Genomic DNA, 27561 nt, shown 5'->3' with positions numbered 1-27561 from the left:
CTTCCATCTGCATCATGGACTCAATGGCCTTGAGTTTGAGCAAACTCTGGGAGATGGTGAAGGACAGGGAAACCTGCCTGTGAGTTTTGCATGGTAGAACTGTACCTAAGCTGTCTCCCTCAGGTATCAGGTGGAGAAGGAACAACTGGAGGAGAAAGAAAGAAATCTTACAGGACGTATTTTTGCTCTTGTTTGGGACTGATTATAGGGGCTCTGGCATGTGCTGTCTAATAAATTATCCATGTGGCTATTTTCACTCATTCTTATCAGGAGAAAAAGAGAGCATCATAATTCTCACCAGTCTAGGAACATTGTGAAATAATGTCAGTCATGAGATATTTATGAAAACTCTAGAATGGAGGAGAGTCTGGGGAAGGAAAAACTGTGAAAGGTCTGGGAGCCACAGAAATATTTTGATGACGGAGAATCATTGGGGATTTAAAATATGTATGTAAAAAAGTTTGGTTCTTTAAAAGGAAAAATTCCTAATGGATGTTTGAAATGTGTGTATGTATTTCTCAGAAACTCAGGACGTATTTCTAGCAGTCATTGATTAATAACTCTTGGGTTATATCTGAGTCAATATATTACCAGTTTTAATGCCATTTTTACTTAATTTAACTGTTTGCCACTATGCTATGCTAAGTCTCTTCAGTCATGTCCGACTCTGTGCGACCCCATAGACGACAGCCCACCAGGCTCCCCCGTCCCTGGGATTCTCCAGGCAAGAACACTGGAGTGGGTTGCCATTTCCTTCTCCAATGCATGAAAATGAAAAGTGAAAGTGAAGTCACTCAGTCGTGTCCGACTCTTAGCGACCCCATGGATTGCAGCCTAACAGGCTCCTCCGTCCATGGGATTTTCCAAGCAAGAGTACTGGAGTGGGGTGCCATTGCCTTCTCCGCTGTTTGTCACTAGGCCATGGAATTCTGGCTTTGGATGTCTATAATGGTCTCATATAAGAAACAGATTAAGTAGAATCAGAGTAAAATCTCCCCAAAGGCTATTTGGGATTCTTAATTTCTCTTGATGTCTTTGGAAGTGAGCAAAAGCTGCATTATTCATTACTTCTTAAAAATTTTACTCACATTATAGGAACTATAAATCTCTTATCTCAAGAGGCTTTCAGGACAGAAGCTATAAAATACAACTGGAGTAGACACTGGTCCAGCTAATTCAGAAACAAAATTTGTAATTGAATATTTATATCTCAATTTGAATTTCAGGAAAATAAGATCTTTTCTTTTCCAAAAGAAAATCATAGATCCTCTTGACAGCATGAGGATGAAAACAGAAACTTCTAACCTGAATAGAAGGAAAATAATTTGAAGCTGGTAATTGAGTAAATCTCAAGATTCAGATTTCCAGTTCTCCCCACTCCCTCCTTCCCTTCTGCTGGGATTTTTGGAGAATAGTAGAGTTAGGAGAAACTGTGAGAAGTTTGAAAACTATGAGTAATTTTATAATTAAAACAGTCAGAATTTGTTTCTTTGAAAGCATATGTTAGACCGTCAGGTAAAGTTAGGTAAAAGCAGAGATAGCTGAGACCCTTTTGGGAGTAGTGTGTGCATCATTTTAATGCAAAGTGAGACTAATTTGATATGCTATATTGTAGAAAATATGAAATACCATCAGAAGTCATCACTGACATAGTAAAGTCTGTGTAGATACAAGCCCTGGCAACCTTTATCCAGGTGTTCTTAATTGTTTGTTACTTACTTGACAGAGGACAGAGGATGAGATGGTTGGATGGAATAACTGACTCAGTGGACATGAGTTAGAGTAAACTCAGGGAGATAGTGAAGGACAGGAAAGCCTGGTGTGCTGCAAGTCACGGGGTCTCAAAGATTCAGACACGATTTAGCGACTGAACAACTGACTTGACAACCACTAGGTGACGCTGTTGCTTCACCAAGTTAGTGCAGGAGGCTCCAGGAACTGCTCCAGAGCAAGTGCTGCTGCTTACGTTAGCCTGAAAGTGAACTGATACTGATCATCAACAGAATTACAAGCAGTTCTGACAGTACCATCTATTATATGTAATGTACGCATGCTTATAATAAAACAAACTACTAAGTACTGCTGCTGCTGCTGCTGCTGCTAGTCACCACCAGACCAATGTCTAGTATGTGTCAATTCTGTGATCACCTTTGTGCTCTGTAGTTTAACTTAATCCTTCTGTTAATCATACTTGTGGGAGATTACAAATCTAAGAAGTGGCAGAACCGGGTATCCTGGCTGCTTTATTGACAGATGTGGCCACTAGTCACATAGCAAGCTAGTGGTAGGATGTGACATCTCCGATGGTATGTGTTTCCAATCAAGTTGCCTATATCAAAATAAGAGCGCCTGTGGAAAAACAGTGAAGTGGGTTAACATAAACATAATTTCCTTTCCATTATTTTTTAAAAGATGTTCTTGGAAACTCATATTTGTGGGAAAATTCTATTTGATATACCTACTAATGTTTTCATTCACAGCAGATAACTTTAACTTAGGATTGCTAGATAAAACATGATTCCTATATAAATTTGTTTCAGATAAATACTAATAACTTCTTAGCCTAAGTGTGACCCATGCAAAAATCTGTATGTCTGGTAAACAATAAATATATTTACTTTTTGTATAAGTATGTTCCAAATATTGAATGGGGAATATCTATATTAAATAAAAATTATTTCTTATTTATATAAAATGCTAATTTACCTAGGTCTCCTGTATTTTAATTTGGTAAATCTGTCAACATTACCTTACTTTTCTTTTTAATTTGGGGAAGTTTAACGAAGCTCAGTCAATTTTCTCCCTCTCTATTTTGGATCCTCTCTCTTCTCTATCTACCCCTCTGTTCCTGAGGAATATATCTGTCCTTTTAAAGGAGCATCCTGTGATCTGACTGTTAAATGCTTCTGCTTCTCGCCAGACGTGCTCCCAGAGAACGGAGGTTAGATGTGAAAGTGCCTGTACATACAGTGCTGCATCAGATTCAGAAACTGCTTTGTTGCTTTCACTGTACTCACTATTTTTCGCATTATCTGCTGAAGTTCCTGATTAGAGTGTGGGAAAGAGCATACATACAATCTGCCTTATTCCTAACCTCAGAAATCAATTCCAGAAGGAAGTTTAGACCTTGAATTTTTAAATCTACTGTTCTTAGTTTTACAATCCTAATTATGTTAAGTCTCCTAAAGTGTCATGCTCCCTCATTCATGGGACCTCCCTGTGAATGAGTAATCCATGAGATTTATCAGAAAACATTCTGATCATATATGTAGTTTTTAAAGTAGCCAATCAAAACAATGGCTTCAAATAATAAAGACTGTTCACTGGACTGGAGACTTTGAGAGTATAAACTTAATTTCATTCCATGGAGTTTTTCTTTTAAGTACAGGTTAATAGGCTGCCCCCGAAAAGTAATCCTTTCTGTACAGACAGGTAAAAGAGTTGAGAGGTATAAACACTATGTGCTACTAATAAGCATATTCATCACTGCTTACTTCACGCCAGTTTTAAGATTCTATGTAATTTTTATAGATTAGAATGAGACCCCCAGTCAATTTATTCAAAGCAATTTATAGATGAAAATATTTCTCCTGGCTGACATAAAGAATTGCCTTAGATTAAAGACAACCAGAACAATCATGGCAAATTTACATTCCCACCAAACCATGGTGATATTACTAAGAGATCTATGCAAACTTTCTTTCTGAGCATGGATGCAGTGCTTCAGAATTCTTCTTAACTCCTCAGTTCATTAATTCAATTGAATTAATTCATCTTTGTTGACCCAGAGTAGGGATGACCTTTTAGTTAATCATCTTCAGAATGCAGAGGATATAAATACCAGAAGATTTTTAAAAAAGGCAAGAGTTTAAGTATTTAGAACCAACTTGAGGACATGGCAATGTTTAGACTCTGAAGAAGAAAAATGAAGTTGGCATTTTTGTTGCTGTTGTTCAGTCCCTAAGTTGTCTCCAACTCTTTGTGACCCCATGGACTGTAGCACACCAGGCTCCTCTGTCCTCCACTGTCTCCTGGAGTTTGCTCAAATTCATTCCGTTGAGTCAGTGATGCCCTCCAACCATCTCATCCTCTGCTGCTCTCTTCTCCTTTTGCATTCAATCTTTCACAGCATCAGGGTCTTGTCCAATGAGTCAGCTCTTTGTATTAGGTGGCCGAAGTATTGGAGCTTCACCTTCAGCATCAGTCTTTCTAATGAATATTCAGGGTTGATGTATTTTAGGATTGACTAGTTTGATCTCCTTGAAGTCCAAGGACTCTCAAGAATCTTCTCCAGCACCACAGTTTGAAAGCATCAATTATTCAGTGTTCAGCTTTCTTTTCTTTCTTTCTCACATCTGTACATAACTACTGGAAAAACCATAACTTTGACTATATAGACACTTGTTGACAAAGTGATGTCTCTGCTTTTTAATACTCTGTTTAGGTTTGTCATAGCTTTCTTCCCAGGAGCAAGCATCTCTAAATTTCGTGATTGCAGTCACCATCTATGGTGATTTTGGAGCCCAAGGAAGTGAAATCTGTCATTGCTTCCACTTCTCCCTCTTCTATTGGCCAGAGATTTGGCATGCAGATCTTCAAACTAAGCAGAGGTATGTGACCATTTTTTTGAAGATAAATAATGTTGTAGTCCAATTTAGAATTCTGAGTTCAAGCAAGGCAGATAGAAGTATTGGGTTGGCCAAAAGATTCTTTCTTTTTTTCCTGTAAGATGGCTCTAGTAGCACTTAGTTGTCTTTAACTTAATTTGAAACAATTTTGTTAGATTGTATGGTAACAGCTGTCGTATCAGCATGTATTTTTTAAAAAAACTTACCAAAATTGGTAAATTTTTCTATAGCCATTTCATATTGAAGATGGAAGAAAAAAGCAACATATTGGCATATTATGCTTATTATTTCAAGAAAGGTAAAAGTGCAACTGAAACACACACACACAAATTCTGTGCAGTGTATAGAGAAGGTGTGACTGATCAAACTTGTCAAAAGAGGTTTGTGAAATTTCGTGCTGAAGGTACCTTGCTGGACGATGCTCCATGGTCAGGTAGACCAGTTACATAGGTCAGGTTAACAGTGATCAAATGGAGACGTTAATTGGAACAGTCAGTGTTATACCTTGCAAGATTTGGTCAGCATACTCAAAATATTCAAATCAAGTATTGAAAATCATTTGCACCAACTTGGTTTTGTTAATCATTTTGATGTTTGGGTTCATCATAAATTAAGCAAAAAAAAAACACACAAAAAAACCCAAAAAACAAACAACACCTTTTCTTGATCATATTTCCACATGAGATTCTCTACTTAAACATAATGAAAACATTCTGTTTTTTAAAACAAATTGTGACAGGTGGTAAAAAGTGGATACTGTACAATAATATGAGATCGTGGTGCAAGTGAGATAAGCCAACACCAGCCTCACCAAAGTCTTCATCCAAAGACGGTATTGTGTATATGGTGGGATTGGAAAGGAGTCCCCTGTTATAAACTCCTTCTGGAAAGCTGAATGATTAATTTCAACAAATACTGCTCACAACTAGACCAACTGAAAGCAGTGCTTGATGAAAAGTGTCCGGAATCAGTCAACAGAAAACACGTAATCCTCCATCAGGATAATGCAAGATTGCATGCATGTTTCTTTGATGACCAGGCAAAAACTGTTAAACTTGGCTGGGAAGTTCTGATTCATCTGCTGTATTCACCAACCATTGCACCTTCAAATATCCATTTATTTTGGTCTTTACAAAATTTTCAATGGAAAAAATTTCAGCTCCCTCAAAGACTGGAGATAACACCTGAAACAGTTCTTTGCTCAAAAGAAAAAGTTTTGGAATGATGGAATTATGAACTTGCCTGAAAAAATGGCAGAAGCTAGAGGAACAAAATCAGTGAATATGGTGTCAATAAAGTTTTTGGTGGAAATAAACAATGTGTCATTTATTTTTACTTAAAAAAAAAATGAAGGACCTTTTTGGCCAACCCAATAGATTTGGCTTGTTATTCAATTTGGAATCTAAGTAGGCTGATTTGTGAAAAATATAAACTGGGTAAGATTGTCCATTCCAGGAGAAGAAAGCATTCCGTTCTAATTGAGTAGTGATTGGAAGTAAGACACCATTGAAATATATTATTCAAGTCATCCTAGCAACTAATGAAAGAAATATATAGGAATTAAAAACTAACATTTATCAGTGCCTCTCCTATATGCCAGATATTGTCCTTGGTACTCTACTTATCAAAATCCTCCCTTGAAAGACCTTGAAAAGTTGGCATCAAATTTTAGCTTTGCTTGCCAACATGCTGGTTGATTATCTGGCTTCACGATACAGTGCTTCAAATATTTCTTTTTTTCATGTTCTCCTTTTGACATGAATAAAAAGTAATATTCCCTGGGGCTTAATTTGTCTGCTCTAGTTGTGTGAGTGTGTGTGTGTGTGTGTGTGTGTGTGTGTATATATAACTGCCCAATATATAGTGATTATGTTACAAAATATCTTTGTAATCTATGTGCAATATAGATCTTGCAACTTTTCACATAAATTTTAGTTACACCACTAGTTAATTGGGAGAATGAGAATTCTGGTACTATTCCCATTCCCTATGTGCTACTTCTTGAAGTGAAAGAAATGCTTTATGGAAGGCCTAAAATGTACCTCAAAGTTTTGAATTTTCAATAAACTAAAAACTAAAATTATTTGAGTATTTGTTTTCAGTTCAGTTCAGTTCAGTCGCTCAGTCGTGTCCAACTCTTTGTGACCCCATGGACTGCAGCATGTCAGGCCTCCCTGTGCATCACCAACTCCTGGAGTTCACTCAAACTCACGTCCATTGAGTCAGTGATGCCATCCAACTATCTCATCCTCTGTCGTCCCCTTCTCCTCCTGCCTTCAATTTTTCCCAGCATCAGGGTCTTTTCTAATGAGACAGCTCTTCGCATCAGGTGGCCAAAGTACTGGAGTTTCACCTTCAACATTTGTCTACATCTTTCATTAAATAATATCTTTTTTATTTGTTTGACTCTGATACCTGAGTTATACTTAACTACCCAATTTGACTTCCTAAGGACAGGATGTTAGCCCAAAAAAGCCTCATTGAAGCATTATTAGTAAGATGTGTATCCCAGTGTTACCTTAAAAAAAAAATCCACGAAACTGGAAGAACCAAAGTATCTACTCCTAGGAAAATGATTATGTGGGAACATTTCATGTAAAGATGGGCTCGATAAAGGACAGAAATGGTATGGACCTAGCAGAAGCAGAAGATACTAAGAACAGGTGGCAAGAATACACAGAAGAACTGTACAAAAAAGATCTTCAAGACCAAGATAATCATGATGGTGAGATCGCTCACCTAGAACCAGACATCCTGGAATGTGAAGTCAAGTAGGCCTTAGAAAGCATCACTACGAACAAAGCTAGTGGATAAAAAGCACTTCCTGTTGCAAGTAACTGAGACCCTAAGGGTAATTAATTATCAGTCCTAAATCTTAGACTAGGCCCTATTTCATGCATAAAAACCTGTGACTGTTTTTCTGGAATGCTATAAAAATGATTTCCACACAGTTTGAATCCTCTTCATTAGGAGTCACTCCTAGTACTATTTCAACTTTAAGACTTAAAAGTTAATGAGGTAACACTAAAATATCCTCGCTAGCATTGAATTTCCACTAAAAGTGATTGCATAAATCAAAAACTGTTTTACAGTGTTGGGGAAACTTGCTTTTTTGGATGATCCCTTTGCAGCAATATTGACTATATGGAGTATTTTAGACATTTTTCTTCTGAGTAACACAACAATTCCAGAGTCTGTTTTTTTCCTCTGTTATTATGGATGATACCTTCTAGTTGAGTACTCTGTACCCAGAGTGATGAAGTTATTCAGTTCATTTGTCGCTCAGTTGTGTCCAATTCTTTGCGACCCCATAAACTGCAGCACGCCAGGCCTCCCTGTCCATCACCACTTCCCGGAGTTTACTGAAACTCACGTCCATCGAGTCGGTGATGATGTCCAGCCATCTCATCCTCTGTCGTCCCCTTCTCCTCCTGCCCCCAATCCCTCCCAGCATCAGAGTCTTTTCCAATGAGTCAACTCTTCGCATGAGGTGGCCAAAGTACTGGAGTTTCAGCTTTAGCATCATTCCTTCCAAAGAAATCCCAGGGCTGATCTCCTTGAGAATGGACTGGTTGGATCTCCTTGCAGTCCAAGGGACTCTCAAGAGTCTTCCCCAACACGACAATTCAAAAGCATCAATTCTTCGGTGCTCAGCTTTCTTCACAGTCCAACTCTCACATCCATACATGACTACAGGAAAAACCACTGACTAGATGGACCTTTGTTGACAAATTAATGTCTCTGCTTTTCAATATGCTATCTAGGTTGGTCATGACTTTCCTTCCAAGGAGTAAGCGTCTTTTAATTTCATGGCTGCAATCACTATCTTCAGTGATTTTGGAGCCCCCCAAAATAAAGTCTGACACTGTTTCCACTATTTCCCCATCTATTTTCCATGAAGTGATGGGACCAGATACCATGATCTTAGTTTTCTGAATGTTGAGCTTTAAGCCAAATTTTTCACTCTCCTCTTTCACTTTCATCAAGAGGCTCTTTAGTTCCTCTTCACTTTCTGCCATAAGGGTGGTGTCATCTACATATCTGCATATCTAAGGTTATTGATATTTCTCCCGGCAATCTTGATTCCAGCTTGTGTTTCTTCCAGCCCAGCGTTTCTCATGATGTACTCTGCATAGAAGTTAAATAAGCAGGGTGACAATATACAGCCTTGACGAACTTCTTTTCCTATTTGGAGCCAGTCTGTTGTTCCATGTCCAGTTCTAACTGTTGCTTCCTGACCTGCATACTGGTTTCTCAAGAGGCAGGTCAGGTGGTCTGGTATTCCCATCTCTTTCAGAATTTTCCACAGTTTATTGTGTTCCACACAGTCAAAGGCTTTGGCATAATCAATAGAGCAGAAATAGATGTTTTTCTGGAACTCTCTTGCTTTTTCAGTGATCCAGCGGATGTTGGCAATTTGGTCTCTGGTTCCTCTGTCTTTTCTAAAACCAGCTTGAACATCTGGAAGTTCACAGTTCACGTATTGCTGAAGCCTGACTTGGAGAATGTTGAGCATTACTTTACTAGCATGGAAGATGAGTGTAATTGTGTGGTAGTTTGAGCATTCTTTGGCATTGCCTTTCTTTGGGATTGGAATGCAAACGGACCTTTTCCAGTCCTGTGACCACTGCTGAGTTTTCCAAATTTACTGGCATATTGAGTGCAGCACTTTCACAGCATCATCTTTTAGGATTTGGAATATCTCAACTGGAATTCCGTCACCTCCACTAGCTTTGTTCGTAGTGATGCTTTCTAAGGCCCACCCGACTTCACATTCCAGGATGTCTGGCTCTAGGTGAGTGATCACACCATCGTGATTATCTGGGTCATGAAGATCTTTTTTGTACAGTTCTTCAGTGTATCCTTGCCACCTCTTCTTAATATCTTCTGCTTCTGTTAGGTCCATACCATTTCTGTCCTTTATCGAGCCCATCTTTGCATGAAATGTTCCCTTGGTATCTCTAATTTTCTTGAAGAGATCTCTAGTCTTTCCCATTCTGTTGTTTTCCTCTATTTCTTTGCATTGATCGCTGAGGAAGGCTTTTTTTATCTCTCCTTGCTATGAAGTTATTAGATAAGTTTTAATAGAGGTACCAGATTGAAAACTTCCATGCCTATTGAAGACAGTCTATTTGGTTTCAGTAATAAGTTTGATACAAATTCTTAAGAGACTTGTGTGGACAAAATTTAAAAAAAGTCCTGTTTGACTGTTCTCAATTTCTACTAAAGAATAAACTTGAATCTGAAGGACAGAGTCTAGCCGATGTATCTGGGTTTTCTTATTTGCTGATGTAATAAAGACTTATATGACATGCATAATCAGATTTTGAGTAATACTATGGACCATGTTATGCCCCCACCCCTGAATTCATATGTTAAAGTACTAACCCCCCAGTATGATGGCATTTGGAGATGGAGCCTTCAGGAGATAATTAGCTTTAGGTCACATCATGAAGTGCTGATTCTTTCTTTCTGTTATGTGAAGAAGAAAGTGAGATGGCAGCTCTTTGCAAGCCAGGAAGAGAGCCCTTATTAGGAACCAAGTTGGTTGGCTCCTTGATCTTAGACTTTCCAGTCATCCAGAACTGTGAGAAATAAATTCCTGTGGTTTAACCTAAGCAGTCTGTGGTATTTTATTATAGTAGCATAAACTGACTAATAATACAGGTGACAATGTTTGGTGTGTTTCAGGAAAAAACTGATTCCGTGTTGGATCTGTTTCCTTAACCATTGCTCTTGTTCACTGAAAGGATACTGTTTATACATAATGGCCTGCCTCTAGGAACCCTGCCCCTCTGCCTGAATATTAAACCAAAGTGCCTTGTTCAGTACCCTGTCACCTCTGGATGGCTACAGGAAGAAAGAAATTAACACAACTTTAATACAAAAGAAAATGGAAGTATGCAGTTGTAAGGTCCTTATACTAAATGTGAAGTGGTATGTTATCATTTGAAGATAGACTTTAATAATTAAAGATGTACACTATACACTCTGAGGGCTTCCCTGATGGCTCAGCAGAATCTGCCTGCAATGCAGGAGACCTGGGATCTATCCCTGGGCTGGGAAGATACCCTGGAGAAGGGAATGATAACCCACTCCAGTCATTGCCTGGAGAAGCCCATGGACAGAAAAGCCTGGCAGGCTACAGTCCATAGGGTCACAAAGAGTTGGACATGAATGAGTGACTTAACACACTTACATACTCTAAAGCAGTCATCAATATAAGAGTTTAGTTAATAAACCAACAAAGGAGTAAAATAAAATACTAAAAATGATCCAAAAGGTGGTAATAAAAAGAAAAAAAAAACCCTGATAATTATAAAATAAATTACAATGATAGTTTTAAACCCAACCATATCAATAACCATGTTACATATAAATGGTCTATATACTCCAAATAAGGCAGAGGTTGTCACACTGGATTACAAAAGCAAGACCCAACACTATGCTGCCTACAAGAAATCCACATTAAATAGAAGGACATAAAATATTTACACTTATTTCCCTTAGTACAAAAAAATGTTATTATTCCTAGAAATAGGACGTCTGAAGCAGCAGTTATAGATTCACAATCATGCACTTCTTAGGAAGTGAATTTCTATTGGATAATCCCCTCTTTTGGTATCATCAGATCTTTTCAAGTTCTGCTATTTCCCCGGCTATAGTTTAATTTGCTTACCATTTATCAATTGTTGGTCAGAAATGAGAAGGGGTTTTTTTTTTTACTAATACTCAGTGAACTGTTATTGTATTTTTTCCCCCTTGCTTTTTACTCCATTCTTTCTTCCCTTTCTCCCTTCCTTTTTTTTTTCAGTTCAGTCTCCTGTAAACAAAAACATCACAGACTGGGTGGCTTAAATAACAAACATTAATTTCTCACATTTCTGGAGATGCAGAAGCCCAAGATCAAGACACCAAGAGATTTTGTGTATAGTGAGGACCTTCTTCCTGGACTTGTAGATTTCTATTTTCTTGCTGTATCCTCACATGGCTGAGATAGTAAGCTCTAGTATCTTTCTCTTCTTATAAAGATACTAATCCAACTGTGATCTCCACCCTCATGACCTTGTATAAAACTAATTATTTCACAAAAGCCCCACCTTCTAATACCACCTCATTGGCTGTTAGGGTTTCATCATAAGAATATTAGGGAGATGCAAACATGTAGTCCAAACGCCTTCTGTCCTGCCTCCCTCTCTTTGCTCCCTGCCCATGCCCTCCTTTTTCTTTGAAAATGCCTTGGATTCTTGTAAATATACACTTGAAAGTACAAGTGATTTTTTTCACTTCACTAGAACTGTCTCCTTTTGACCCCTCAGTTCAGTTCAGTTCAGTCGCTCAGTCATGTCTGACTCTGCGACCCCATGAACTGCAGCACTCCAGGCCTCCCTGTCCATCACCAACTCCCAGAGTTTACCCAAACTCATGTCCATTGAGTCGATGATGCCATCTAACCATCTTATCCTCCGTTGTCCCTTTCTCCTCCTGCCCTCAATCTTTCCCAGCATCAAGGTATTTTCAAACGAGTCAGCTCTTTGCATCAGGTGGCCAAAGGACTGAAATTTCAACTTCAACATCAGTCCTTCCAATGAACACTCAGGACTGATCTCCCTTAGGATGGACTGGTTGGATCTCCTTGCAGTCCAAGGGACTTTCAGTGTTTGGCTGAGCAAAGGCTTTCTGGTCTCTAAACTGACGATAACGAACCAGTCAGTATCCAAACTAGTTCTTCCCAGTGTCTTTTCCGTTGGGGATAACCCACTTAGTGCCTGACTTGAATAAAATCTTCCCAGTCCTTCAAATGAGGATGTCACTCAGTATTTAAACTGAGCAACCCAGGTACCTCTTCTTGAAATCCAGGACTGATTTCCTTTAGGATGGGCTGGTTGGATCTCCTTGCAGTCAAGGGACTCTCAAGAGTCTTCTCCAACACCACAGTTCAAAAGCATCAATTCTTCAGCGCTCAGCTTTCTTTATAGTCCAACTCTCACATCCATACATGACCACTGGAAAAACCATAGCCTTGACTAGATGGACCTTTGTTGACAAAGTAATGTCTGCTTTTTTAAGATGCTGTCTAGGTTGGTCATAACTTTCCTTCCAAGGAGTAAGCATCTTTTAATTTCATGGGTGCAGTCACCATCTGCAGTGATTTTGGAGCCCCCCAAAATAAGTCAGCCACTGTTTTACTGTTTCCCCATCTATTTGCCAAGAAGTGATGGGACCAGATGCCATGATCTTAGTTTTCTGAATGTTGAGTTTTAAGCCAACCTTTTCACTCTCCTCTTTCACTTTCATCAAGAGGCTCTTTGGTTCTTCACTTTCTGCCGTAAGGGTGGTGTCATCTGCATATCTGAGGTTACTGATATTTGTCTGGCAATATTGATTCCAGCTTATGCTTCCTCCAGCCAGTGTTTCTCAGGATGTACTCTGCATATAAGTTATATAAGCAGGGTGACAATATACAGCCTTGATGTACTCCTTTTCCTATTTGGAACCAGTCTGTTGTTCCATGTCCAGTTCTAACTGTTGCTTCCTGACCTCCATACCGGTTTCTCTAGAGGCAGATCAGGTGGTCTGGTATTCCCATCTCTTGAAGAATTGTCCTCAATTTATTGTGATCCACACAGTCAAAGGCTTTGGCATAGTCAATAAAGCAGAAATAGATGTTTTTCTGGAACTCTCTTGCTTTTTCAGTGATCCAGCAGATGTTGGCAATTTGGTCTCTGGTTCCTCTGCCTTTTCTAAAACCAGCTTGAACATCAGGAAGTTCACGGTTCACGTATTGCTGAAGCCTGGCTTGGAGAATTTTGAGCATTACTTTACTAGCATGTGAGATGAGTGCAATTGTGTGGTAGTTTGAGCATTCTTTGGCATTGCCTTTCTTTGGGATTGGAATGAAAACGGACGTTTTCCAGTCCTGTGGCCACTGCTGAGTTTTCCAAATTTGCTGGCATATTGAGTGCAGCACTTTCACAGTATCATCTTTCAGGATTTGAAATAGCTCAACTGGAATTCCATCACCTCCACTAGCTTTTTTGTAGTGATGCTTTCTAAGGCCCACCGACTTCACATTCCAAGATGTCTGGCTCTAGGTGAGTGATCACACCATTATGATTATCTGGGTCGTGAAGATCTTTTTTGTATAGTTCTTCTGTGTATTCTTGCCACCTCTTCTTGTGCTTCTGTTAGATCCTTAGCATTTCTGTCATTTATTAAGCCTATCTTTGCATGTAATGTTCCCTTGGCATCTCGAATATTCAGTTCAGTTCAGTCACTCAGTCATGTCTGACTCTTTGCGACCCCATGAGTCGCAGCACGCCAGGCCTCCCTGTCCATCACCAACTCCCGGAGTTCACTCAGACTCACGTCCATCGAGTCAGTGATGCCATCCAGCCATCTCATCCTCTGTCGTCCCCTTCTCCTGCCCCCAATCCCTCCCAGCATCAGAGTCTTTTCCAATGAGTCAACTCTTCGCATGAGGTGGCCAAAGTACTGGAGTTTCAGCTTTAGCATCATTCCTTCCAAAGAAATCCCAGGGCTGATCTCCTTCAGAATGGACTGGTTGGATCTCCTTGCAGTCCAAGGGACTCTCAAGAGTCTTCTCCAACACCACAGTTCAAAAGCATCAATTCTCGAATATTAGGGGGATGCAAACATGCATCGAAACACCTTCTGCCCTGCCTCCCTCTCTTTGCTCCCTGTCCATTCCCTCCTTTTTCTTTGAAAATGCCTTGGATCTTGTAAATATACATTTGAAAGTAGAAGTGATTTTTTCAGTTCACTAGAACTATCTCCTTTTGACCCCTATTATAAGTCAAAATAAGTCACGGAATAATGGCAGAAGGAAAAACATGTTAAAGAAACATACTGGAAGGTGTTATTTAAATCAAAGAAAACAAAGTAAGTTACATAAGCAATCAGCACTGGAAGACTAGAATTTTGCTCATTCTATTATACTGGTTGGCCTGTCATGAGTAAAACATGAAATGCACTGTTTAGGACTGTAATGACGTATATGTGCAGCACGTTAAAATGTCTCAGTATTTCTAAAACTGTACCACCAAAAACCAGAGCTTTTTAGGGATAGCACTAAAGGAATTAGTCCTGAACAGTTGCGCATGTGATAGGAATTAGGATAAAGACTGAAGAGTGGACATTTTAAATGGTAGATATTGGCTCAGTAATTAGGAATAATGTTCTAACAATTAGATTGTCTGAAAATCGGAATTAGTTATTTTTCTGATGTGGGAGAGACCTCCTTGGAGCCCACTCCTGGCTGAGGTCCTGTTAGGTCCTGGAAGTTCCCTCTGCCAGCATCTGATTAACCCCGGGGGAAGTGACTGTTTCACCAACCTCAGGGTTTGCTCCCTGATACAGAAAAACAAAACTGTTATTATTGTTGCCCTTGGGAGGGAACAGTAAGCAGCAGGTCATTTGAAAGTCTGTGTGAAATGAAAATATCTCCCTCCATATTAGTAAATAAGAAATGTCACAGCCATCAGCGATTTCTGGCCTCCAAATGTGGATGAGAGCTCCCCAAACTGTGATCCAGCACATGTTGCCCCTCTACCACTGGTTGCTGAAGAGCTGGGGGAATGCGAGAAGGTAGGAGAACAGCTTTGGCCTCAGATAGCTGAGGTGCAAAAGAAAGGAATGAATTCACTGAGCCTAGAGGCTTGCATCGGAGAAGGCAATGGCAACCCACTCCAGTACTCTTGCCTGGAAAATCCCATGGACGGAGGAGCCTGGTGGGCTGCAGTCCATGGGGTCGCTAAGAGTCGGGCACGACTGAGCGACTTCACTTTCACTTTTCACTTTCATGTATTGGAGAAGGAATGGCAACCCACTCCAGTGTTCTTGCCTGGAGAATACTAGGGACGAGGGAGCCTGCTGGACTGCCGTCTATGGGGTCGCACAGAGTCAGACATGACTGAAGCGACTTAGCGGCAGCAGCAGCAAAGAGGCAAACCAAGTTATGTGAATAATATCTGCACTCAAATAATTTACAGTCTCATGAGCCAAACTGGATAAAATCACACACAATAAATTTCAAACAAGAAAATCAATAGACAGTGAAAATGACTACAGTTGTACACCTATGAATAACCTGAAGGTTATCTAGATCTTTGGCATATAGGAAGAAGGGAACTGTAGGGAAGCCAGGGAAATTTTCATTAAAAAGTTACATACTGAGTAAGTGTTCAGACAGGGAAAAAACTAGGAACATGGAACTAGGGAAATCTGTATAAAACCAAAGAGTCGGTGTGCAGCAGATAGTATACAAATCTGCTAGAATACAAGCAGGATGGGAAGTGTTTTTTCTCAGTGGGAATGCAACTCTCCATTCTGAGCTCCTGTAACATTTGTTGTCTGACTTGATTGTTAATTTATTCTATTCTGCCTTTTGCATTAAATAATCCTTAGAAAATAGACAATATCTTCCTCTCCCCCATGCTTCTATTGCATTTCACACGATCTAGCAAAATGTGATTGATCGGTAAATACTTGCTAATTTAAATAGAGTCGATAAGTAGCTGGTAGAGGAAGGGTAGAGAGTAGAGAAAGGATCACATGTTTACGCTAATGAGTTTGAGTGTAATATTAAAAATTGCTGGAAGTTCAAACATGTCAGAGATAATGATCAAAATATTCTAGGAAGGAGGATTTTTTTGTTGTTTTACATGGGGATAATGAGTTCATCTTTTTATTTGTAAAGCTGTTGCCTGAACATTTGGGAAAGAGATGTCCCATATAGATGATATGTAGTACTGAATTTTAAGCTAATTTTAGCCATTGAAATTTTTGAATAAATATGTTTAGCTTTGAATTTTATGGGCTAGGTAAAGTGCTCTGAATGTCTCACGGGTGTGCATAAATTTCTTCACAAAAGCTTTTTTTGAGTTTCTGATTATAATCAATACTACACTTGATAGCATGCTTTAGAGTGAGATTTTGGCATGTTTTAAATAATGTCTAAGCACATGGAATTGGAAGAAAACCTGGAGTTTAAAAAATATTTTTAGGAAAGATCTACTCTAACTTTAGGAGGTTTTGTTTTGTTTTGTTTTGTTTTTTTTAATTGAGAGACTTCAGAACTATTTTATCAAACATTATTTTCCCTCCTGGTCTTAGAATGAAAATGAAAGTGTTAGTTATTTAGTCATGTCTGACTTTATGCAGTCCCACAGATTGTCTCCTCTACTGATGGAGTTCTTCAGGCAAGAATATTGGAGTGGGTTGCCATTTCTTCTCCAGAGGATCTTCCCGACCCAGGGATCAAACCCAGGTCTCCTGAATTGCAGGCAGGTTCTTGACTGTCTGAGCCACCAGGGAAGCCTTCCTGGTCTTTGGATGTTTTAGAGCAATTGTTGGCACTAATATGCTTAGATGTTTCTATATAGATTAATCTTCAATTCCAAAAATTCTGTTCATATGAATTCTTTGTTACTGGCATTTAACACAAAGTTTTTTTTAACATGATTGAAATTGCACAAATCATAGGTGTTGACTGTTTATTTCAGTATTTAAGCTTTCAATTACTTTTTTCATTTCTTAACTTGGATTTGAATTTTTAACCTAAATATATTTTGAGAAAAGAATCATTAGTATTAATTTTGATTATAAAAGTAGCAATACTCAGTTTATATATAGCTTCTGAATTTCTTTGTTTATGTAATGGGTGAAGTATATAAAACAAAGTTAGATTGCTGTTTGTGAAGAAAAAGCAACATAACATCTCTGTTAAAGGTGAATTTACTTATCTGATGAATCTACCTCTCACACTAAAAGAATAGGGCTAAAATACTATGAGTCTGTGGTGAGACTCTAAATCTAATGAAATGTTCATAAATGTAGCATATGTAAACAACTGGAAAAATACGAAGAAAATTCTATTCTGTACCTATGAATAAACTGTACATATATTGCTATATATTTAGGATTCATTGCATTTAAAAAGAAAAGTATTTTTGCACAGATAGAAGGCCAGTGATGTCATTTGTGGAAGACTGAGAGAGTAAAGTAATGCTCAAAATTCTTCAAGCCGGGCTTCAGCAATATGTGAACCATGAACTTCCGGGTGTTCAAGCTGGTTTTAGAAAAGGCAGAGGAGGAACCAGAGATCAAGTTGCTAACATCTGCTGGATCATAGAAAAAGCAAGAGAGTTCCAGAAAAAAACATCTATTTCTGCTTTATTGACTATGCCAAAGCCTTTGACTGTGTGGACCACAACAAACTGTGGAAAATTCTGAAAGAGATGGGAATACCAGACCACCTGACCTGCCTCTTGAGAAACCAGTATGCAGGTCAGGAAGCAACAGTTAGAACTGGACATGGAACAACAGACTGGTTCCAAATAGGAAAAGGAGTTCGTCAAGGCTGTATATTGTCACCCTGCTTATTTAACTTCTATGCAGAGTACATCATGAGAAACGCTGGGCTGGAAGAAGCACAAGCTGGAATCAAGATTGCCGGGAGAAATATCCATAACCTTAGATATGCAGATATGTAGATGACACCACCCTTATGGCAGAAAGTGAAGAGGAACTAAAGAGCCTCTTGATGAAAGTGAGCTGAAAGCTCAACATTCAGAAAACAAAGATCATGGCATCCAGTCCCATCACTTCATGACAAATAGAGGGAAACAGTGAGAAACTTTATTTTTTGGGTGCTCCAAATTGCTGCAGATGGTGATTGCAGCCATGAAATTAAAAGACGCTCACTCCTTGGAAGGAAAGTTATGACCAACCTAGATAGCATATTCAAAAGCAGAGACATTACTTTGCCCACAAAGGTCCATCTAGTCAAGGCTATGGTTTTTCCAGTGGTCATGTATGGATGTGAGAGTTAGACTGTGAAGAAAGCTGAGCACCGAAGAATTGATGCTTTTGAATTGTTGTGTTGGGGAAGACTCTTGAAAGTCCCCTGGACTGCAAGGAGATCCAACCAGTCCATTCTAAAGGAGATCAGTCCTGGGTGTTCATTGGAAGGACTGATGCTAAAGCTGAAACTCCAGTACTTCGGCCACCTCATGTGAAGAGTTGACTCATTGGAAAAGACTCTGATGCTGGGAGGGATTGGGGGCAGGAGGAGAAGGGGACGACAGAGGATGAGATGGCTGGATGGCATCACTGACTCGATGGACGTGAGTCTGAGTGAACTCCGGGAGCTGGTGATGGACAGGGAGGCCTGGCGTGCTGCAATTCATGGGGTCTCAACGAGTCGGGCATGACTGAGCGACTGAACTGAACTGAACTGAGAGAATAGCTCTTCACCTTAACCTAAAAACAATGGGAAAAATTACAGCCAGAGACACTGGAAGTATCCAAGGTATCCAAGTAGCAATATTTTGTTATTTTAAAGACTTCCAGACAGATCTCTACTCTGGTCAAATAGGCATTGAAAGGGCTGCAGCAAACTATGTACATGCTATTCTTGTTGGCGTCACATTTTTTGTTAATGTATTAGCTCTTTGGTTTAATTCGAATGGCACAGTCTTCATAAATGCAGGCCTTTTCTTTTTGGAGCTAGGCCTTACAGTGATAAAATAAAGGTCTTTGACAGCCTGACTATTCCATTATTAAATGTAACATCCTTTCTGAAACAGAGAAACCCCCCAAAAGTCATGTGAAAAGAGGGCAGAATCATAAAAAATGTTGGGAACTCTTCAAACAATATTATGAACCATATGTTATTCCTGAGAAATTTCAGTTAGGATAGTGCTAAGTGTGAGAATTATATGACTTGGAAAAATAGAGAAAACTGAGTGAACCATTCAGACACAAAGAAGAAATATTGCCACAAATAATTGTTCAATGTAAGCTTATTTTCTTAGCCCATGAAATGAAATTTCTGTTTGTTTATGAGAACTGGCTATTCTGTTGCCAGACTGGGCAGAGGCTGTCTGAATGTTTCTGTATGAATGAAAATCTCCTCTCCCAGGGGAAAAAAAGATAAGAGCATTTAGCAAAGCCTCTTAGGTTTCTGAATATTTCAGAAATGGCAGTCATTTGATATACTGAAAATACCCACTTCCCAAAGAAGTAAATCTAGATTCTCTGACTACATCTTGCACAACTAAACCTCTCTGGTTTTTGATTTCGCATAGTTTGTCTGGAGAAGGCAGGAATAGCTGAATGCTTCCTGGTTTCTTTAGCATAACCCAGCCCACTTGCAACACATGCCCAGAACTACCTCATTAGCCACTGGGATATAAGCCAAAACATAAGACTACAGTCAGTATAAGGGGAATTACTGGCAAGAGAGCTCTACACCAACTTAATGCTGAATGCACTACTTTTCCAAGATCAGAAAATATTACACTAACAAGAGGTACCATTTCTCATCTCATTCAGATAAAAATTCATGGTTTTAATCTGCATCTTTTATCTAGAATAATTAGCTGTACCATAATAAAACTTGCAGCCTAGCTGCATATGTATGTGTGTGTGTGTGTATATATATATGCTTTTGTTAATCTCTCTCTTATTATTTCCCGGATAGCTTTGACATTGTGAACCACAGACGATTTGGAGCCTGGCTTTGAAGGGAGGTGTTCTACAACACTTTTTTTCTTGTTTAAAGAAGTTTAATCTACAAGAGGTAATCTGAAAATGACGGGGGCAAAGAGGAAAAAGAAAAGCTTGCCCTGGAGCAAGATGCGTATCCCCCGTTGTGAAGACTTTAAACAGTGGTGTAGACGGCGGCTGCCTATTTTGGAGTGGGCGACACATTACAGTCTGAAAGAAAGCTTGCTTCCGGATACTGTTTCTGGGATGATGCTGGCAGTTCAACAGGTAGCACAAGGTAATGTACTGCATTTGATTTTCCTGTTTTATACACAGTAGATATCACTTTGCTTTCTTGGAAGAGTATTGTGACCTAGGGTCTACTAACAAAATTGACTTTAATTAACTTTCGGAGAATAAACACACTGAATATCTGTGGAAACACAAGTAGGAAGACACAAAAGTTTTCCTACTTGTCTTTTGCTTTCTTTCTTTTTGCTGTTTTTGAGAGATATTAAGCATCAAACCAATTTTTAATGGCATTGTATATTTGCAATGTTAAAATTCATACTATATGAGTAAAAGATCTGTAATTGTGGGACAATGAGTTTTTGTAGTTTGACCTTATTGATACAGTTTTCTACTTAGGCTGAATCCAGCTATAAAATATCACCTGGCTTGAACATATCATTTGTAAACCTAATTAGCAGCATACAGTGACCTGTTGTAACCTTGCGGGTTGCTATAAGCAAGGAATAGAGCTTTCTGTACATAAAGGAGGCTCTTGGCCAAGATCATTATTTGCAAAGAGAATCCTCTGTCCTTAGAGCTTACATTTTACTGTGCATGCCAATTTAATTCTGTATCACATTATGTACTGTTTATTTCTCAATTATAAATTTAAACTGATGAGAAGTCTGATTTTAACTTTCCCAAAGCTGTTTATAAATGATATTCTAGATTTAGATAGATGTTTCTCTGGGAAAAAACTATTAGGTAATTGGTGTGCATGCAGTGTATCAGCGTGTGTGTGTGTGTGTGTGTGTGTGTGTGTCTGTGTTTTTTGTTTTCCTCAAAGATATATTCATTGTATTTTTAAAAACTAGTTCAGGTAATAGCTTCCTACCTTAAAGACATATTCCTTGTATTTTTAAAAACTAGTTCAGGTAATAGCTTCCTACCTGTAGCAAGAAAAATCTCAAGATTTTTCAGCCTTGAGAATTTGTAAAATGTTCCTTGGCACAGACTCTTTAGATTTATATTTTTTTGCAGTTTTACTACCTCCTGGCTTGAACTATTTTTCATACCATTAAATTATATGCACTTTTCTAATTCTGTAGCTGGAACAAACTGGTTTGTGAGTTTGTGTTTTTAGTATGATTAGGAACATCTGCTCTGGTTGCTTTAAGATCTATAGTACTATCATACTTCCTGTGGTTCCATTTCCCTGAATAGTCTCATATTTTTAATGACCAGTTTGCTAAAAGCAAAGCATAGTAGTCTTTCATAAAAATGCAAAGTAAATAACACATTAGGCCATTTTTTAGGATTATTTTTATTCAATTTTAAATTCAGAGGCACTACCATGGACTTTGAAACTAAGATGATGAATTTACAAGAGCTTTTTTGCCAGGTAGTTTCAATATATTTTATGAATTTATTTTCTTTCATTTATTATAAAGTAAAAGAGAAATTATTTAAAAAAATTTGTTTTTTCATCTTTCTGAAATATCAGGTTAGTTAGAAAATTTGGGGATATGATAAAGATACCTGTGATATATTATTAGTATTTTCATTTATCTGTCTTTGGTAGTTGACTGTATGACTTTTCTTTGGGTATGGAAGTTGAGGTGTTTTGTTTAATGAGTCATGCATTTTACTGGTTATGAAGAAATATGTTGGCCAGCCCCCAATTGATGAGAAGCACAAAGCTTACTCAACTCTTGTGTCTTGGAAATTATGGATCTGGCTCTTGATTCTCCTAGAAGACTCCCAGTGATTGGGCAAGGAAGGCTACACTACTAGAAAGAGCTTAAAGGTTTTTGTTGGTGTATGGAAAGACCAATTCTGGACAGGGAGTTGGTGATGGACAGGGAGGCCTGGCATGCTGCAGTCCTTGGGGTCGCTAAGAGTTGGACACGACTGAGCGACTGAACTGAACTGAATTCTTCCAAAAGTACTTATTCTTTAAAAACAATCCTCAAACTTTCTCATGATTACCCACGATGGGTAAATATCATAAGCTACTATTTGTTGTAAGGGGCCTTGTGCTAAATCCCTTATGTGCAATATCTTCTCCTGTCCCAACAAAATCCTAAGTGACAGTGGTCCTCCATTTCCCACTTGAGAAAGTGGAAACTTACACAAGTAAATAATTTTCTCTGGACCTTATACTTGATAAGTGGTAGAGTCAGGACTTGATTGTAATGGTAACACTCAACATTTTATGCTTTATGCTCTACACTGCCAAAATAAGTAGACCTTTTCATAATTCCAGTCTTAGTAACAGAAGGCATTTCTTGGGAAAGGTGCAAATGTCCTTCCCTGTAAATTACCTTTGGGTTTGGGCTTCCTAGGTGGCGCTAGTGGTAAAGACCTAAGAGATGCAGTTTCGATCCCTGGGTTGGGAAGATCCCCTGGAGGAGGGCAGAGCAACCCATTCCATTATTCTGGCCAAGAGAATCCCATGGATAGAGGAGCCTACTTGTTTTTTTTTAAATTCTTCTTTCTCAATATATGCAATTAAAATTAAGGTTAATGGAAACTAAAATTTGAGTCTTTTCTATATGTCAACTATCAAGGAGCCATTTTAAATTACTTTATTAAAGATTTCCCAATTGTTACATATAGATGCTTGTTAGTCAGCGTGTAGTATGCAGTATTTTCTGTGTTGACTGTACTCTCTCTAAAATCATTTCCTCTCTTGAGCTTTAGACATTGCTTTTCTGTTCACCTTCTACTACCTCTCTGGCCTCTCATTATTAGCTTTGGCAGATTTTGCCTCCTCTGTTGTTGTTCAGTCACTCAGTCGTGTCCAACTCTTTGCAACCCCAGGAACTGCAGTGCTCCAGGCTTCCCTGTCCTTCACCATCTCCTGGAGTTTGCTCAAACTCATGTCATTGTCAGTGATGCCATCCAACCATCTCATATGTCACCGCATCTCCTCTTGCCCTCAGTCTTTCCCAGCATGGCTCCTACTCTATCTACCCATTAAACACTAGCATCCTGGAGTTGATTCAAACCCTGGGCCTTCTCTGAAAATGCCTCAGGCTATTTCATCTGTGTAAGAGGCTCTAGCCATCATCACTGTACTTTCTTCTCAACCAGAGATCCATATATTCAACTAGACAAACCTAGAATTGCCTGAAAGCATTACAGATGCAGCGCTAGTCTTCTGGAAGAAACAAACTGAATGAAACCACCATCCTTACCAGAATTATAATAATAAATAATAACAGCTAATTTTTAGACACAAAAGAACACTTGACATATATACAAAACCGAGGCTCACAGAGGATAAGTAATTGATTAAAGTTACATAGTAAGTGAGTTAGAAGTGACAGGATTTTAACCCAAGTAGTCAGGCTCCAGGGACTGTGTGCTCCCCTTTCCACCAAGCTTTGTACTAGACTGCCTCTTATATAGTCTCAAGTCATTCTCAGCTCCTCCCTCTCTTTCGCTACTATACCTGCCAGGGTACAATCACCCACCAGGTCCTGGTGTTTCTGTTTCCTAAATATCTTTCCAACCAAGCAATCTCACTTCATGTCCCCTGCTACCGCCCTGGACCCCTAAACTATTGAAACCATAATCTTGTGGGTCTTCATTGTCTGTCTCCTCATGTAGGCCATTCCATGCTGTATCTAACCATATCAGTTCTACGTTCAGAATTCTTCCGTGACCCTCTGTTTCCACTGGGATAAAGCCCAATTCTTTAGAATAATCTGTTAGATCATTAAAAATCTGGGCCCCTTAATACAAAGGTCTACTCAAAGAGATCTTTCCTCTGAGAATCCCTGCCAATCTTCTGGAAAGATGTATCTCCTACTCCCTTTGTACTTTTTATGTATCTCTATGATGCGCCTTAACAGATTGTATTGTATTCTTTTGGTACAATTCTTTATGCACTGGTGGGTAAGCTTTGGAAAGAATGTTTTAATCTTTATACTCTCACCAGTTTATATATTACCTGGCGCATAGACACAGGTGTTCAGTAAATGTTTCTTGGAATCATGAAGCAGTTTGCCTCCTAGAGACTTTTATTATTTTACAGTATCTTGCTGCCACTCTCGGAAGGGACATTTAAATTTATTTTTATATTTTAAAAATAAATGTAATAAAGATACTGATAGTAAAAGATACATTAAAATATGAATAATTAATTTCTTCCAATTCTCCTTACTTTTCTGAATTTATAAACTTGTAGCCCCCCAGACAAATATGATAAAAGGTTTACCTGCATTCCCTTTGTCCCCGTGTTTAATTTTTTCTCGAGCCAACATTAACCCATCTAGATGAAAATCTAGATGTCTGGCTTCTCTTGCAAAAGGGAAACAGATGGCCATAAGGGTCTTATGTTTCCATGTGGGAAAAATCTTTTGGCTCCCTCTGTAGACAGGGCATGTGCTTTATATTTTGCCGCAGTCCCCATCATTCACACATCTGCTGCCACCCTTTCTCCTAGTTTCCCGCTAAGTGTGAATCTGTCTCCTCTGACAAGGCGCTTGCTAACATGTTTTGTTGAAATGCCTTGAACTCCCTCTTGAATAAAATCTTTGAGAGGGAACTTCCAAGTGGCAATGTTGGTGATGGGCAGGGAGGCCTGGTGTGCGCAGCCCATGGGGTCGCAAAGAGCTGGACGCGACTGAGCGACTGAAACGACTGACCCCAAGGTGGCGCTAGCAGCTTTGCAGCCCATGGGGTCGCAAAGAGCCGGACGCGACTGAGCGGCTGAAACGACTGACCCCAAGGTGGCGCTAGCAGCAAGGAACCTGCCTGCCAACGCAGGAGATGTGAGAGGCGCAGGTTCAATCCCTGGGTCGGGAAGATCCCCTCAAGGTGGACAGCCCACTCCAGTATTCTTGCCTAGAAAATCTCATGTACAGAGGAGTCTGGCAGGCTACAGTCCATAGGGTCGCAAAGAGTCGGACATGACTGAAGCGACTTAGTGTGCAAGAGCATGCGTGCGCGCGCGCGCGCACACACACACACACACACACACACACACAAAGATTAGGTCCTTAAATCAACAGGAACTTCAGGTCTGTGAACCTGCGTCAATATATTTTAATATACTTCATTTCTTTATAATTCTATAATTCTCTATACTTCTATTTTCTTTTACTTATTTTAAGAAAGTATTCTGGAAAGGAGTTTATAGACTATACAAGATTGCTAAAGGGATCCCCAAAATATTTCCTCCCCAAGGTAAAAGCATAAAGGTAGATGTGCTCATTTTAATGAAAAAAAGAAAAGGAACTTTAGGTCATTCTTTCACCATGTTCAAATATTTCTTAGAAATGATTTGTGTGTTTTTTTAAATATTAAAAACATTGGGAGCACTCATCACTAACATCAGGTGAAAACCATTATAGCTGGCATGTACCAAAATGTTCTTTAATTGACATCTCGCTGCAGAATGTAGTTTGAGGATCAACAAACGTTCTAGAGAATGTCATTAATTTAAACATGTCACCGACATGGTTGGCAAGTTAAGCAGTATAAAACTCCTAGAGTATAAATACTTTAGTTCACATTCTACCCTGGATGACCTCTTGAGGGAAAATTTTTTTTTTTTTCAAACTGAAAACTCAAGCATTGGGACAGGGTGGAGACCTAAAATGCATGACTTACCATATAAGTACCTAATACACTGAGGAGGAATATGAGAATGTTTTGACTTGCATTCCGTGGGATCACCTAGAATTTTTGTTGCCAAATCATGAAAGTTTTATGCTGCCATAGGGCTCTCTGATGTTCAAACCACAGTGTTCTGGGCCACAGACAAAGGATGGACGTTCCTTATAATAATGCAGAACTTGTGGCATTACTGGTACCAAAATATGTGGAAGCTGATCTTCTTTGTACTCCTGAGGGCAGCTTAGTGACATGTGGAACAGTAAGTGGAATTCCTGGAAGCATTCACTGTGAAAATTAAAGGCTTGTCTGAGAATTTTCCCTGCGTGGTTTCAGCCTTGAAGATTAAGAGACGTAGCATTAGCTACATATCTCTAACCTCTTAATCATTATAAACATGTAGATGATAATTTAGAGAAATTATAATGATTTGTTATATTTATTGAATGGTAACTATTCTCTAAGAACAATGGCAGCCAAATATTGCTAAATAAATCTAAAGTATACTTGCCCTGGGGCTTCCCTTGTGGCTCAGCTGGTAAAGAATCTGCCTGCAGTGCGGGAGACCTGGGTTGGGAAGATCGCCTGGAGAAGGGAAAGGCTACCCACTTCAGTATTCTGGCCTGGAGAATTCCATGGACTGTATAGTCTATGGGGTCGCTAAGAGTCGGACATGACTGAGCAACTTTGATTCACTCACTCACTCATACTTTCCCTGACCTCCGTAAAAATGTACCCAGGAGCAAGGAACACTGCTGGTTTTTCACTTCTCTATTTTCTCTCATCCCATGATGCATGCTCTCACCCAAAGCTTTGGGCTTCATCCAGCATTTCTGATTTTCTTTCTCTCTTAAATGTAAATTAATGGTGATTTTTGTGTTAAAAGGTTACTTTTATATTTCTGCAGTTAGAATAATACTCCCTGTAATATTTAGACCAGTTCACATGGAAGAACCAAGACTTTCCATTTTAGAGTGTTGAAAACTTGGGAAGGTTTGCAACAAAATAGATTGGCAGTGGTTGTGAAGATAAGGTATGTGGTCTATATAATAGTACAATATAAAATATAAAATACAAATTATCCTGTTTTTGCCAGCCAGGATCCATCCCTGCTTTTAGTAATTTTTGTAATTAATTACTTTTAGTAATAATACAAGAATTGTTCTTAGTAGTTCTTGGATTTGTTTTAAGGAACAACCCCCCTGCCCCTTCCATTTTTGGTATACACGGTTTAAGTGAGGTTCTAATTTTGGCTCTAGGCTGATCAGCAAAATAAGTATCCCTCAACCAGGATTCTCAATTTTTGGGACCCTTTGGAGCCAGCTTGGTGACTAAAAGAACATTGGTACCTGAGTCTGAACTCAAACTGGGAAATCAGATTTCCCAGGAGGAGTTCCCAGACATGGAGGACATTGTGATTCTTCTTTTTTCAATTGTCCCAGATCGTAATGTGGGACAGTGTTGACAGTTGCATCCAGACAGTTATTAGTCCAGGTGAAGACTTGTGGCTCATGTTGATAATGAGCACTATTCCATTCACCAGGTCAGTTACTGGTTCAGTCGTGAC

General features: G+C 39.0%; 2 protein-coding genes across 3 annotated transcripts in view; both read left to right on the top strand.

Moving 5' to 3' along the window:
* LRRC69 (leucine rich repeat containing 69) overlaps positions 1-4576 on the top strand; it is a 95474-nt gene extending 90898 nt beyond the window's left edge. The window contains exon 9 of the mRNA XM_070802930.1: positions 4445-4576. The gene's annotated coding sequence lies outside the window, so the exon portion shown is untranslated. The remainder of the gene's footprint in view (positions 1-4444) is intronic.
* Positions 4577-20243: 15667 nt separating this feature from the next.
* The window catches only part of SLC26A7 (solute carrier family 26 member 7), a 151482-nt gene continuing 144164 nt past the window's right edge, over positions 20244-27561 (top strand). For both annotated transcript variants that reach the window (XR_011570674.1, XM_019973813.2), the window contains exon 1: positions 20244-20436. Coding sequence is in view for 1 of the 2 variants with exons in the window: in XM_019973813.2 (XP_019829372.2) it covers positions 20244-20436 (193 nt within the window). In the remaining variant the exon portion in view is untranslated. The remainder of the gene's footprint in view (positions 20437-27561) is intronic.

The sequence above is a fragment of the Bos indicus genome, chromosome 14 (assembly GCF_029378745.1).
Source record: "Bos indicus isolate NIAB-ARS_2022 breed Sahiwal x Tharparkar chromosome 14, NIAB-ARS_B.indTharparkar_mat_pri_1.0, whole genome shotgun sequence".
Lineage (NCBI taxonomy): Eukaryota > Metazoa > Chordata > Mammalia > Artiodactyla > Bovidae > Bos > Bos indicus.
The sequence above is the reverse complement of the archived record's forward strand: the minus strand, read 5'-3'. Positions and strand labels throughout refer to the sequence as shown.